Below are 10000 nucleotides of genomic sequence, written 5' to 3' on the forward strand. Positions count from 1 at the left end.
CTTCAATGTTCATAATCCTGTGGGACGTAAAAGAACCCGCACACTTGTCGTAAAGAGTAGGGCATGTAGTTCCCGGTGTTGTGGTCTGTCTCCTGTGGTGTATCATGGTTGGGAGGATAAATGCTGGGAGATATTAGCTACACCAAGCTACTCTAAAAATCTGAGGGTAAATAAAGATATATGATATATGATATGAATGGCTATTGTAGAAATTATTTTATTAAAAAGAGTTTCTCCCATAGATTTCCTGTAATTAATTCCAAAGGCACAAAATTGCAGAGAATGTATGGAGACAAAAAAAAAAAGCAATATTTGGGAATTCCAAAGAACGGATACCAAGTCTAGTTCATCTCAGTTCTGAACATGAAGTTATTTGTTTCGTTTATAAAGTAGAGTCATGTAGAGTATATTTTGCTTTGAATTTCCTGCCATGTTGCCCTGATTACCCATGATGCAACTAAGAGCGTGAACTCGTCTGTTCGCCGTAATACGCGCACTTATTCGCAAAGTGTTATGGGTCATTCCTCACGTGTTTCGAGAAATGTTTCCTCGTGTATGATCGACTTTCGCCATATTTACAATGTTGCAAATTTGACCAAGGTATAAATATTGACACACCATATGCGCAGTAACACTGAGGCAAGCAGTTATAGTTAAATTTGGGTCTCTGTAAACGGACACATGAAAAGCGAAGATGGAAACCCGAACTAAAACCCGGAACACCCTGGAAGTAACCCAAAACCCTCAATTTGGCTAGGCCTTAAAGTTGGTTGGCCTAGAGTTAGCCAAATTGAGGGTTTTGGGTTACTTCCAGGGTGTACGGTGTTCCTGGTTTTATTACATGCCGAAAATGATGACCCCAGAAAAAATTAAGAAGAAAACAGTAACCAGAAAACAAATCCTTCCTGTTGTTTATAACGACTATGATGGTCGGGAATCATTTCAGGTGAATTACTCCCAGGGTGCCACGCGAGTCGGAGGTAATGACTGAGGACTGAAAATCAGTCCTCGGTCTTTGACTTCGACACGCGTAGCGTTGTCTTGGACCTTGGCAAAAAATTCCTCGGGTACCCGGGGTTGGTGACAACCTCTTTCCCAGGCTTCTCACCGCCGAGAGCCGGATGGGTTTGCCAGTAGGTGAATTATCGCAGGCTCTTCCTTTTCCACACACTGAATGCGGAAAAGAAAGACCAAAATACCGACGTCTTTTTCTTCTTCGTTTTCTTAGCCGTTCTTTTTGTGGTCACGCAACGCTCTGTGTGTGAGCGTTGCGTGACCAAACAAAGAACGGCTGCGCAGGAGACTATCGTTTTCTGCGTCTTTGAACGTCGTTCCCCACAGAAGTCCTAGAACCTTTCCTCTCCCACCAAAACAGTGCCTGAATACTGTTGTTTAATTACTTTGTTCGAAGAACAAAGTACAATTTTCCACTCCGTTTTTGGACTTTGGACGTTTTTTTATAATTTTTTTGGTTCCCGCTCTGGCTGCGCATGTGTCTCGCATGTGCCTCTAGAGGCAACCGCGATGACCACGAAAGGCTACGGGACAGATTTTGCTGGAAAATACGTATTAAGGACGGTGCCTACTATTGTTATTGCGCGCACGTTCTGCGCATCTCGAGATACTCGGATTTCCTATAGGTGGTGCTTATTAATAATGGCATATTTTTGCGCGGCTCAAAACTATACGGAAAAAGCAAACCTTAGCAAACGCTCTTGGTATCCAAAAAGAAAATTGGGGGTAACCATGCATTTTTCAGAGATAATTAACCTTCAATTTGGAAACGAATGCCATACATTGCTTTGTATTTTACAGCTTTTTACAAATATTGATTATCTTCGAAAAATGCGTGGTTATCTCCAATTTTGTTTTTGGATTTCAATAACACTTGTTAAGATCTGCTTTTCCCGAATATTCAGCATACCGCGCAAAAACACCTTTGAATTAGTGGGCACCGTCCTTTAAGAATTGTGGGCATGACCGGAAACGAGCTTTTGTGTTTTCGTTGCACGCATAAGACTCTGTAACAGACATCGTAATTTTATAATTTTCTCAGTATTGCTACGAAAAAAGTATTAAATATTTTTAAATATTATCGTAGAGACTTGCAAAGCATCTGTTTTCTGGTTTTGTTAGAATCCTATCACTTGGTTACGGAATGTGGACCGTGGACTTTAGAATTGAAAGTGGATATTTACCAAGATATTGTAACATAAAAAAACCCACTGAAATTTCTGCATCACCCCTTCCTCCCTCTCCTTTTGGTATGCAGGCTAACCAACAAAACTTGGACCAGATGTGTGCCTCTCAGGCAACCATACTCAAGGAAACCATTTTCAGGTAAACTGATCGATGCCGCAGGTCTGCCAAACAAAACTTGCATTTCTTATGCCTCTATCGAAAGAATAATCTATGGTTACTCCACAGACCCAGCACAGCCCTTCTTATAAGTTTATTGATAAAGGGTGCATGTAATTTTCTTTCAAATATCCAATTTGAGTATGGTTTTTCTCGGCCATTTTGGTCTGAAATGGGGTAAGGGTTTCAGAAAGCAGGCAGCACAGCCCCACCAAATCTCTCTAGGAGTACCCCCCTCTCCCCAGGGAATATGACCACCAGAGGAAAGTAGACTTGAATAACTAGGTTCAACATTTTGTGAACTAGCAAGGATCTACCACTTAATTAGTTCAGAAGTGCTGCATTGTTGTCGAGGGGTGCTGGTAATTTGATAGCAGTACTCTTGAGTTGCTGGAAAGAGTGTTTGCTGAGTGAATGTATACAAAACACAGTTTCATTCCTGGTTTGTTAGAGTTCAAGCTTTGAACACTTATGAACACTTATGCCTTTTGTAAAGTGGTTTTCAAAATAGGGTTTGGCTTTATTGAAGGTTTCTCCCAAATACTATAGGCACAAGAACATGTTTATACCAAGGGCATTGTTACATAAGGGTTTACTTAAATAACTAAGTCAAAGCAATAAGTATTAAGTCACAAAATCAATATTCTGGATATCATCTCTGATCTAGTTACCTGAGATTTGAAGTATTAATATTATCAAAGTAACTACAAGTATAATACAAACACTGTATGCAGGTTTGGTGGACAACATTTCTACAACTACGAATACAATCCTTAAAGTGACAGAAAGTTTGCTTACTTGACATCATGGGTAGCTGGGGTAGGTTCTGTTTCTCGATTATATTGTACAAACAAAAACGTTCTTTAGAGTAGCCTTTTCTTTTAATTCAATTTTATAAGAACAGGCAATATGTTGCTACTTAAATCTACAAGGCTTTTACATTTACATTGGTTTGTTCTCTTGCAAAGCATGTAAATCTTACACTAACCTATGAACTATTGTCATGCACATAAGACATACAGACATTTCCTGAATCAAGAGCTATACTTTTCTCTTGTTCTTGCATGACAGCTTGCAATTTCCAAGGAAAGCATGATCACACAGCAAGTTAGTGTCTTTCAGTTTAAACATAAAAAAGAAACCAACCAAGCTGGGTTGAGTGGCTTCAAGCAAGGTGCGTGCATGTTAACTGTAGGTAAAGTCTGTTAAAACTTGTAACATCTTGTGATAACTCACAAGGGTGATCACCAGTGGAGCAGAATTCAGGTCACAAATATATCCAACAAACCTGATACAGTTAACATATTACTTCGCTGTATGGTATTCTGTATCTAACTTTATTCTATACTCAACAAAATATTGCATTTCTGATTGGTCAACGATGAATGCATAAATGGTAACAGGGAGCGAAAGAGGTTATATAGTGCAATATTTAAGGAAGTTGCTATGGAAACATAGTAATTGAGTAATTTTGTTGAATATATAATAAATAAAAAGTTGTAAGAGCTTGCTTGTGCATTTTGCGATTTATGGCCACTCGTAATGTTTTAAAACTTCTCGAATAAACTTGCAATTTTGAGAACATTCAAAACATCACTTGTGTCCATAAATCACGAAATGAACTGTGACTTGCACTCATAATTATGATCTCTTGTAATGATTGTGCAGTAATTTAGGTATAGCCAACGAACAAAGTATTTTTTACAATAGTTTTACAAGTCGGACAAAGCATTCTTGGAAGACCTGGAGATTCTAAATAACTTTACAGATCCCTGGCTCAGATTTTCTCTGCAATATACAGCTTGTTGCGATGGTCAGCTCGCGTTAGTACTGAGCTTAGTCCTTTGCCCATATTACTGGGCAAATTAAATAATTGATAGAGACAAAATTTTAATGATATTAATCACTCCCTTTTTATCATACCACAACCCTACTTCATCTTCGTTCACTGACTAATGATCACATGATATAACACTGGTCTGGAGTCTCAGAAAAATGAAGAATGATTCACTGTTGGTAATGTTTTGGGTTGGTAGCAGAATCAACCAAAAGGTCTATTTAAAGCTAACCTTGTTGAATTATACATGCTCCTATAAATCCCTAGTGACAACTATCACCTTGTATCCAAGTATACTGCTGAACAGCACTTGTTCGAACTAAAATCAGTTTGTTTTATGAGCCAGGCATGAAGTCTTTAAAAGTGTTGCAAGTGTATACTGGTAATGAATGACACAAATCACAGAATTCATGGATTTTAGTTATTGGCATATTGTCAAATAACAGAAAAAATAATAGAAAGCTAAGCCCCTTTCAAGAACCAGGAGAAATAATCAATACATGTAGCTGTTAAAAATGTCCCATGACACTTAAGATTCGGTTTGGATACAAATTAGAGCCCATGTTCCATGAGCTGAGAAGGTTAAAATCTAACAAATAAACTTTCAAACATGCACTTTTCAGGACTGTTTCAAGAAACCTCTGTCCTGTGTGCTCAAAATTTCCAATTTCTAGAAAATAAAATCTCCAGCAATGGAAACCAGGACAAAGGGTGTGACCCGCCTTTGCAGGCTTTGTGAGATAAGTGTAGCGCATGATGTTGAAGGGAACACGAGTGTAAAATATACAAGTCTGCATCTACAAATTTTTAGCAGTCATCTGGAATTCCACAACACTGGTTAAAGTTGACCTTGTTCATGGAAATCTGTACAAATATTGGTCAATGTTATTGCCTGTGTGTTACTTTCCTCCTTTTGCGTGCGTCAAGATGTGTGACTTGAGGTTTGTAGACTGTGCAAACCTTTTATTACAGGAATCAAAGGGGCAGACATAAGGCCGATCACCAGTGTGGATGCGAACATGAGTGCGAAGATTAAAGTCCAGTGAAAATCTCTTCCCGCAGCCTTCAAATGTACACTGTTGAGGGGAAAAATAGTACATATACATGTAAGAATGCAAAAAATTAAGAAATCCAGTGTATACCATGCATTAAAATGAGAAAAAAGTACATTACCTGGAAAGGTTTTTCTCCTGTATGGACAAGTTGGTGTCTCTTTAACTTTGAACTCTCAACAAAAGCCTGCCCCGTAAAAAGATGACACAAAAGGCGTTTTCCCGTGACTGAACAATAAGACTAATTTACTGATGGGCAATCCGCAACAGATTTAAATACAAATGTTATGAATTTAAGTAAATGCTGATAAACAAATCATATCTGGTACCTTTCCACATTCAGCACAGACATGTACCCTTGGCCCGTGGGTATGCAAGTGTTTCCGCATTGCAGAATTGTCTCGAAACATCTTCGTACAGCCCTAAAAAACATTCATAGAATTCAGTGGTAATCTAAACGCAATTTCTTTGTTTAGCCAATGAAGTTGCAGTCTGCAAGAAGAGCCTCTCTAAAATACAGCAGAGTAAGAAAGAGAGGCTCTACAGAATTGTGTCAAGTCTTTTAAGTCCCCGCCCATAATTTTGTCTTAAGACAAAACAGTCAATCAAGAGCACCGAACTGTCTTGCCCATGCAACATGTACCGTAAACACCTGCAGATGAGCTGCACCCACAGATTTCTTGAGATGATTTTTGGAAAAAAAAGGTCTGGCTTATCTGTGGGTGTTTATCATTGGTAAATCTACTTAACACAAACTATTTAATATTTGGTTTTATCAAACGAGTTGATTTAACACCACAAATTTTTTGAAATGTCAGCTCAAAAGTGTTTTTCATGATGATTAATCCATTAAATTCCAGAGTGAGACTTAACAGAGTCACTTTACTCTGCCTAATGTCATATTATTAGCAAACTAACCTTATGTGGACATGCTATTGTTCTGGCTCCTTCTTCCTCCTTCATTTTTTTTGGTCTCATTCTGAAAGATGTTAGAAATACTACTGAAGTGACAAAATGCCACTAAGCAAGAATGATCATTGTAGTTGCAAGAAACTAGAGCAGTTGTAAAGGAAGCCTGAGAAAAAAATTCAGGCTCAAACAGTGCTCAAATGCATGACGCTTACTACGGAAAGTGAGATGTCTCACAGTGGAGTTGTCTTTTTAATGACAACCAATTGAGATCAGTAAGAAAGATATGACTAGAACCTTTACGGACGATCGTGCCCAAAATCTTCCCACATACAGATTTTTTTTCTAAAACTTGCCACGCAGAAATGTAATGATCTATTTTTGCCAAAAAGGCAAAAAAAGAAAATTAAGGGGTCACCGTGCTCGTTTTCGAGATCATGCGGTGCACTTTCAGAAGCTTGCATTATTTTAAGACGATCTTAGCTAACAACTGTCAGCAATAAAAAAGCTACATTAGTGAAATTTAGATCAGGTAAACATACTCAATTCAACATAATATAACTAAATAAACTTTTGCAGCTGATGTCTTTTTCTGAGTTGAAATAGACCTTGAAAAACGATACATACTAGTCTAAGAAAAAAAACTTCCATCGCACAAAAGCATAAAAGGCAAAATATTTGTATCTTCTCACATACAGATTTTTGTTGTTTTTTGTTAAAATGGACAAAATCAGGAAAGGAAGTAAACTACGGAAAGAAAAATGGGTGTCACCGAGCATTCAAGAGAGTAAAATCCCTGTGAAGTTCTCAAAGCGATTGTCTATTTGCACTGTCACGTCATTGCGTGACATTTCCGAGAAGACCTGGGTCCACAGCTATCCCATGATGCCACAAGCGACCCTTTGCCCGAGTGAGGATCAAACACTGGCTTAATGCCATGTTTGTTTACCTTCATGGTCTGTGATGCATGACGTGTGTGTGACATGCGCAAAAAATGCGCAGTCGCAATGGGCGCGAACGTCCTTAAAGAAAAGGCTCTGTAATACCAAAGCAAAAATACTCTCAGGAAACAAAATATTATTTAACCACACAACCACTGCCAAGGCCAACACCCAGTAGCCCTTTTTTCCTTTCCTAGTCAAGTTTTCTACACTACCGTATTTTGTTGAAGGGAGCTCTAATAAACATCATTCTGTGGTCAAAATCATAAACATCTAATGAGAGATGTTACCAAAACAGAAATGATTTGAAGCCCAGGACATAGCTAATGTGAAGTGTACATTTCAAAACCTTTTCTATTTCGAGAATACTAGTTTAAAAAAAAAACTGGTGCTTGCAATCATTTGCAATACTGCTCATGTCCACTAGAGAAGACACTATCAGCTAAAATTATTGGTTTAGGAGCCAACTACACAGTTTACTTTTAAAGTTCTAATTTGATTTACATGTACATTCATTTCACCCAAGAAATGAGTTCATTGTGAAATAAATTATGAAAGGTTTTTAATATGTGAACACTTACCACAATCATGCTTAACCCACAATATCACTCACTGTCTCTGTATACTTGTTTACATTGTTTGATTGGTTATTTTTTTGGCAAACTAATAATTATCAATTATTATTGGATGAGGTTGAGCATGATAGCGATAATTATCAAGGCCAAAGTTTGTCTTATCTGCCGAAGCTGAAGGCTGACGTGGATCGCACAAACTGAGGCCTTGATAATTATCGCTATCATGCAAAAACCGAATTCAACAATTGTTTTATTATGCATATTCCTGAGCTAATCTCCACCAAGGCAAAACTGATCAAAGTGCTGGTTAGTGTGTTCGGTGACCTCACTTCTACATGCATAAAACTATTGTCTGTAAGTATGATTTCAATTCTACAGTGTACATATAAAAATTTATTGTCTCTAGGTATAACATAAGAGAAGCAGAGCAAGCAAGAATTAACTGTGTACTTATAGCCAATCAATATCGAGCTGGTGACACCATAATAATCTTTATTGTTGGTTTATACTTGGAGGATACCCTTAAAATTTCATCTAGGCATGGGACGTTTTCCAGTGAAATAAAGGCAAATGTTTCAGTAGTTATGAAACCAAATGCAAAAACTCACAACCTTTTTCTTGCCTTCCACAAAATTTATGTGGTCCAAGTTCAAATTCCCTGATCCGAAGTTACACGGGACGACAGGGCTCGAGACTAACTTTTTAGCTCACTAGCCTAGTGCCTAGTATCAGGTCTGATTTCACTAGCCAAAGCTAAATTTGCACTAGCCAGTCTCGTCATGCGCAGTTTCATTCATTTGTTAAACCTATCACGAAAAAAATTCCACATTTCCAAACACAACTCGCGCTTTTAGTAAATATTCTCATAATCTCATATCCATCCTCGCAACAGTGGCGCAAATATGCTGGAGTATTCTGCTTCCCGTATTTTTCTCACGAAGGCAAAGTTTTCGTGGCCTTGAGGCCAATTCTCACAGAACCGTTGCCAAAACTTTGCAACTCACAAATGCACTGGAGTGTGGAAAACACGAAATAAAGTAAAGTAAGAAATAAACCGAACATAAAACTAAACTGCTCGTTTGGAAGTCTGTGGAAAGGCTGTTCTTTTGATTAGAGCTATTTGCGATTGAAATTTTAACCTGAAAGCGCCATTCTACGCATGAAGCACAAAAGTAGCAGAATGTGGGAAAATAATATCTTAAATTAGATCACCCTGCGAGCAGAGCCTTTCTTTTGCTTGCTCGGTTTTGGCGTTCTCGAGAAAGGCTCTGCATGAGTCGAGTAAGATCTTTATTGAATATGCGCTGCATGTTGCCAGGATACAGTCTTGAACCCAAGCCTACTATGCCAGATCTCGCTGCCATCTTGGTTTTTCATGGTACATCGGGCTCAGTTATAACCATCGGTTTTGTCAAAAAATGGACGCTCCCACTGGAAAAACCGGTTTGATGAGAGAAAACAAGATTGACTAGTCCAGAAGTTCGCGCTGCGGCAGCTTCCAAGAGTTGACGCGATTCGGGCAGAGCCTACTTTTCTCCTCAGTAAAGAAAAAGACAAAAGGAGGCTCTGCTCACAGGGTAAAATTAGATATAAGGGAAATTCGAAACGACAGACTTGCCCTCATATAAGATTTTCTTTTTAATAGTTTCAAACAGCAACCCGAGCGTTTTATGCTTGAATGGTTTTCGAAGTCAATCAATATTCGGCGGCCACAGTGCTCGCAAGCAAGTTTTTTCTCTTTTTATGCGAGATTCACCATTCCTAGTAAACGAGATAAGTCGCTCCATATTATCTCTCTTTTTTTTTTTTGAAATAAATTATATTTGGAGTCAATTTCTAAACAAGTACGTGACCTCTTTCCATATACACGTAACAACGTCGCAACAGTTGCAAACAGTTTGCGTTGGCTCCATCACAAACACTATCACTTTTTGCGTTTGCGATCCTGTTTTACATATGCGTGATTGCTTTGCGTAACTTGATCTCGTGACATCGTAAAAAAAGTGCCCAAAAAGAAAAGCAGAATTGGTTTTTCCGTCGTGGTCAACTTCTTCTTATGTTGGAATTGTTGTGAAGAAGAAGGCAAGGAGGAAGTGTCAAGAAATGTCACCGATTCTGGGTCCAATACATTTTCAAGGAGCAGCAACGGGCTGCAGAATAGCCAGTACCAAATTACACTGTAGGAACTGGCTCTTTGTGATCAAGATCTTTACTAAAGGTATATTTGGCGGGGTATTCCCTTAAGATAATCATTAAATTCACGCTGTTTTGAGGAGTATCCTCATTGCCACAATCGTACTTGGATGCCATTTTCATTACTTATACCGT

The 10000-nt window shown here is 38.4% G+C and overlaps 1 protein-coding gene across 3 annotated transcripts in view; it reads right to left on the reverse strand.

The window, feature by feature from the left end:
* Nucleotides 1-2854: 2854 nt before the first annotated feature.
* LOC138027848 (transcriptional repressor protein YY1-like) overlaps nucleotides 2855-10000 on the reverse strand; it is a 10985-nt gene continuing 3839 nt past the window's right edge. For all 3 annotated transcript variants that reach the window (XM_068875467.1, XM_068875468.1, XM_068875466.1), the window contains exons 3-6: nucleotides 6166-6226; nucleotides 5577-5669; nucleotides 5369-5434; nucleotides 2855-5271 (exon numbers count right to left, since the gene is read on the reverse strand). In XM_068875467.1, the coding sequence (XP_068731568.1) occupies nucleotides 5095-5271; nucleotides 5369-5434; nucleotides 5577-5669; nucleotides 6166-6226 (397 nt within the window). In that variant the 3' untranslated portion in view covers nucleotides 2855-5094. The remainder of the gene's footprint in view (nucleotides 5272-5368; nucleotides 5435-5576; nucleotides 5670-6165; nucleotides 6227-10000) is intronic.

This window comes from Montipora capricornis, chromosome 12 (genome assembly GCF_036669925.1).
Source record: "Montipora capricornis isolate CH-2021 chromosome 12, ASM3666992v2, whole genome shotgun sequence".
Taxonomy (NCBI): Eukaryota; Metazoa; Cnidaria; class Anthozoa; order Scleractinia; family Acroporidae; genus Montipora; species Montipora capricornis.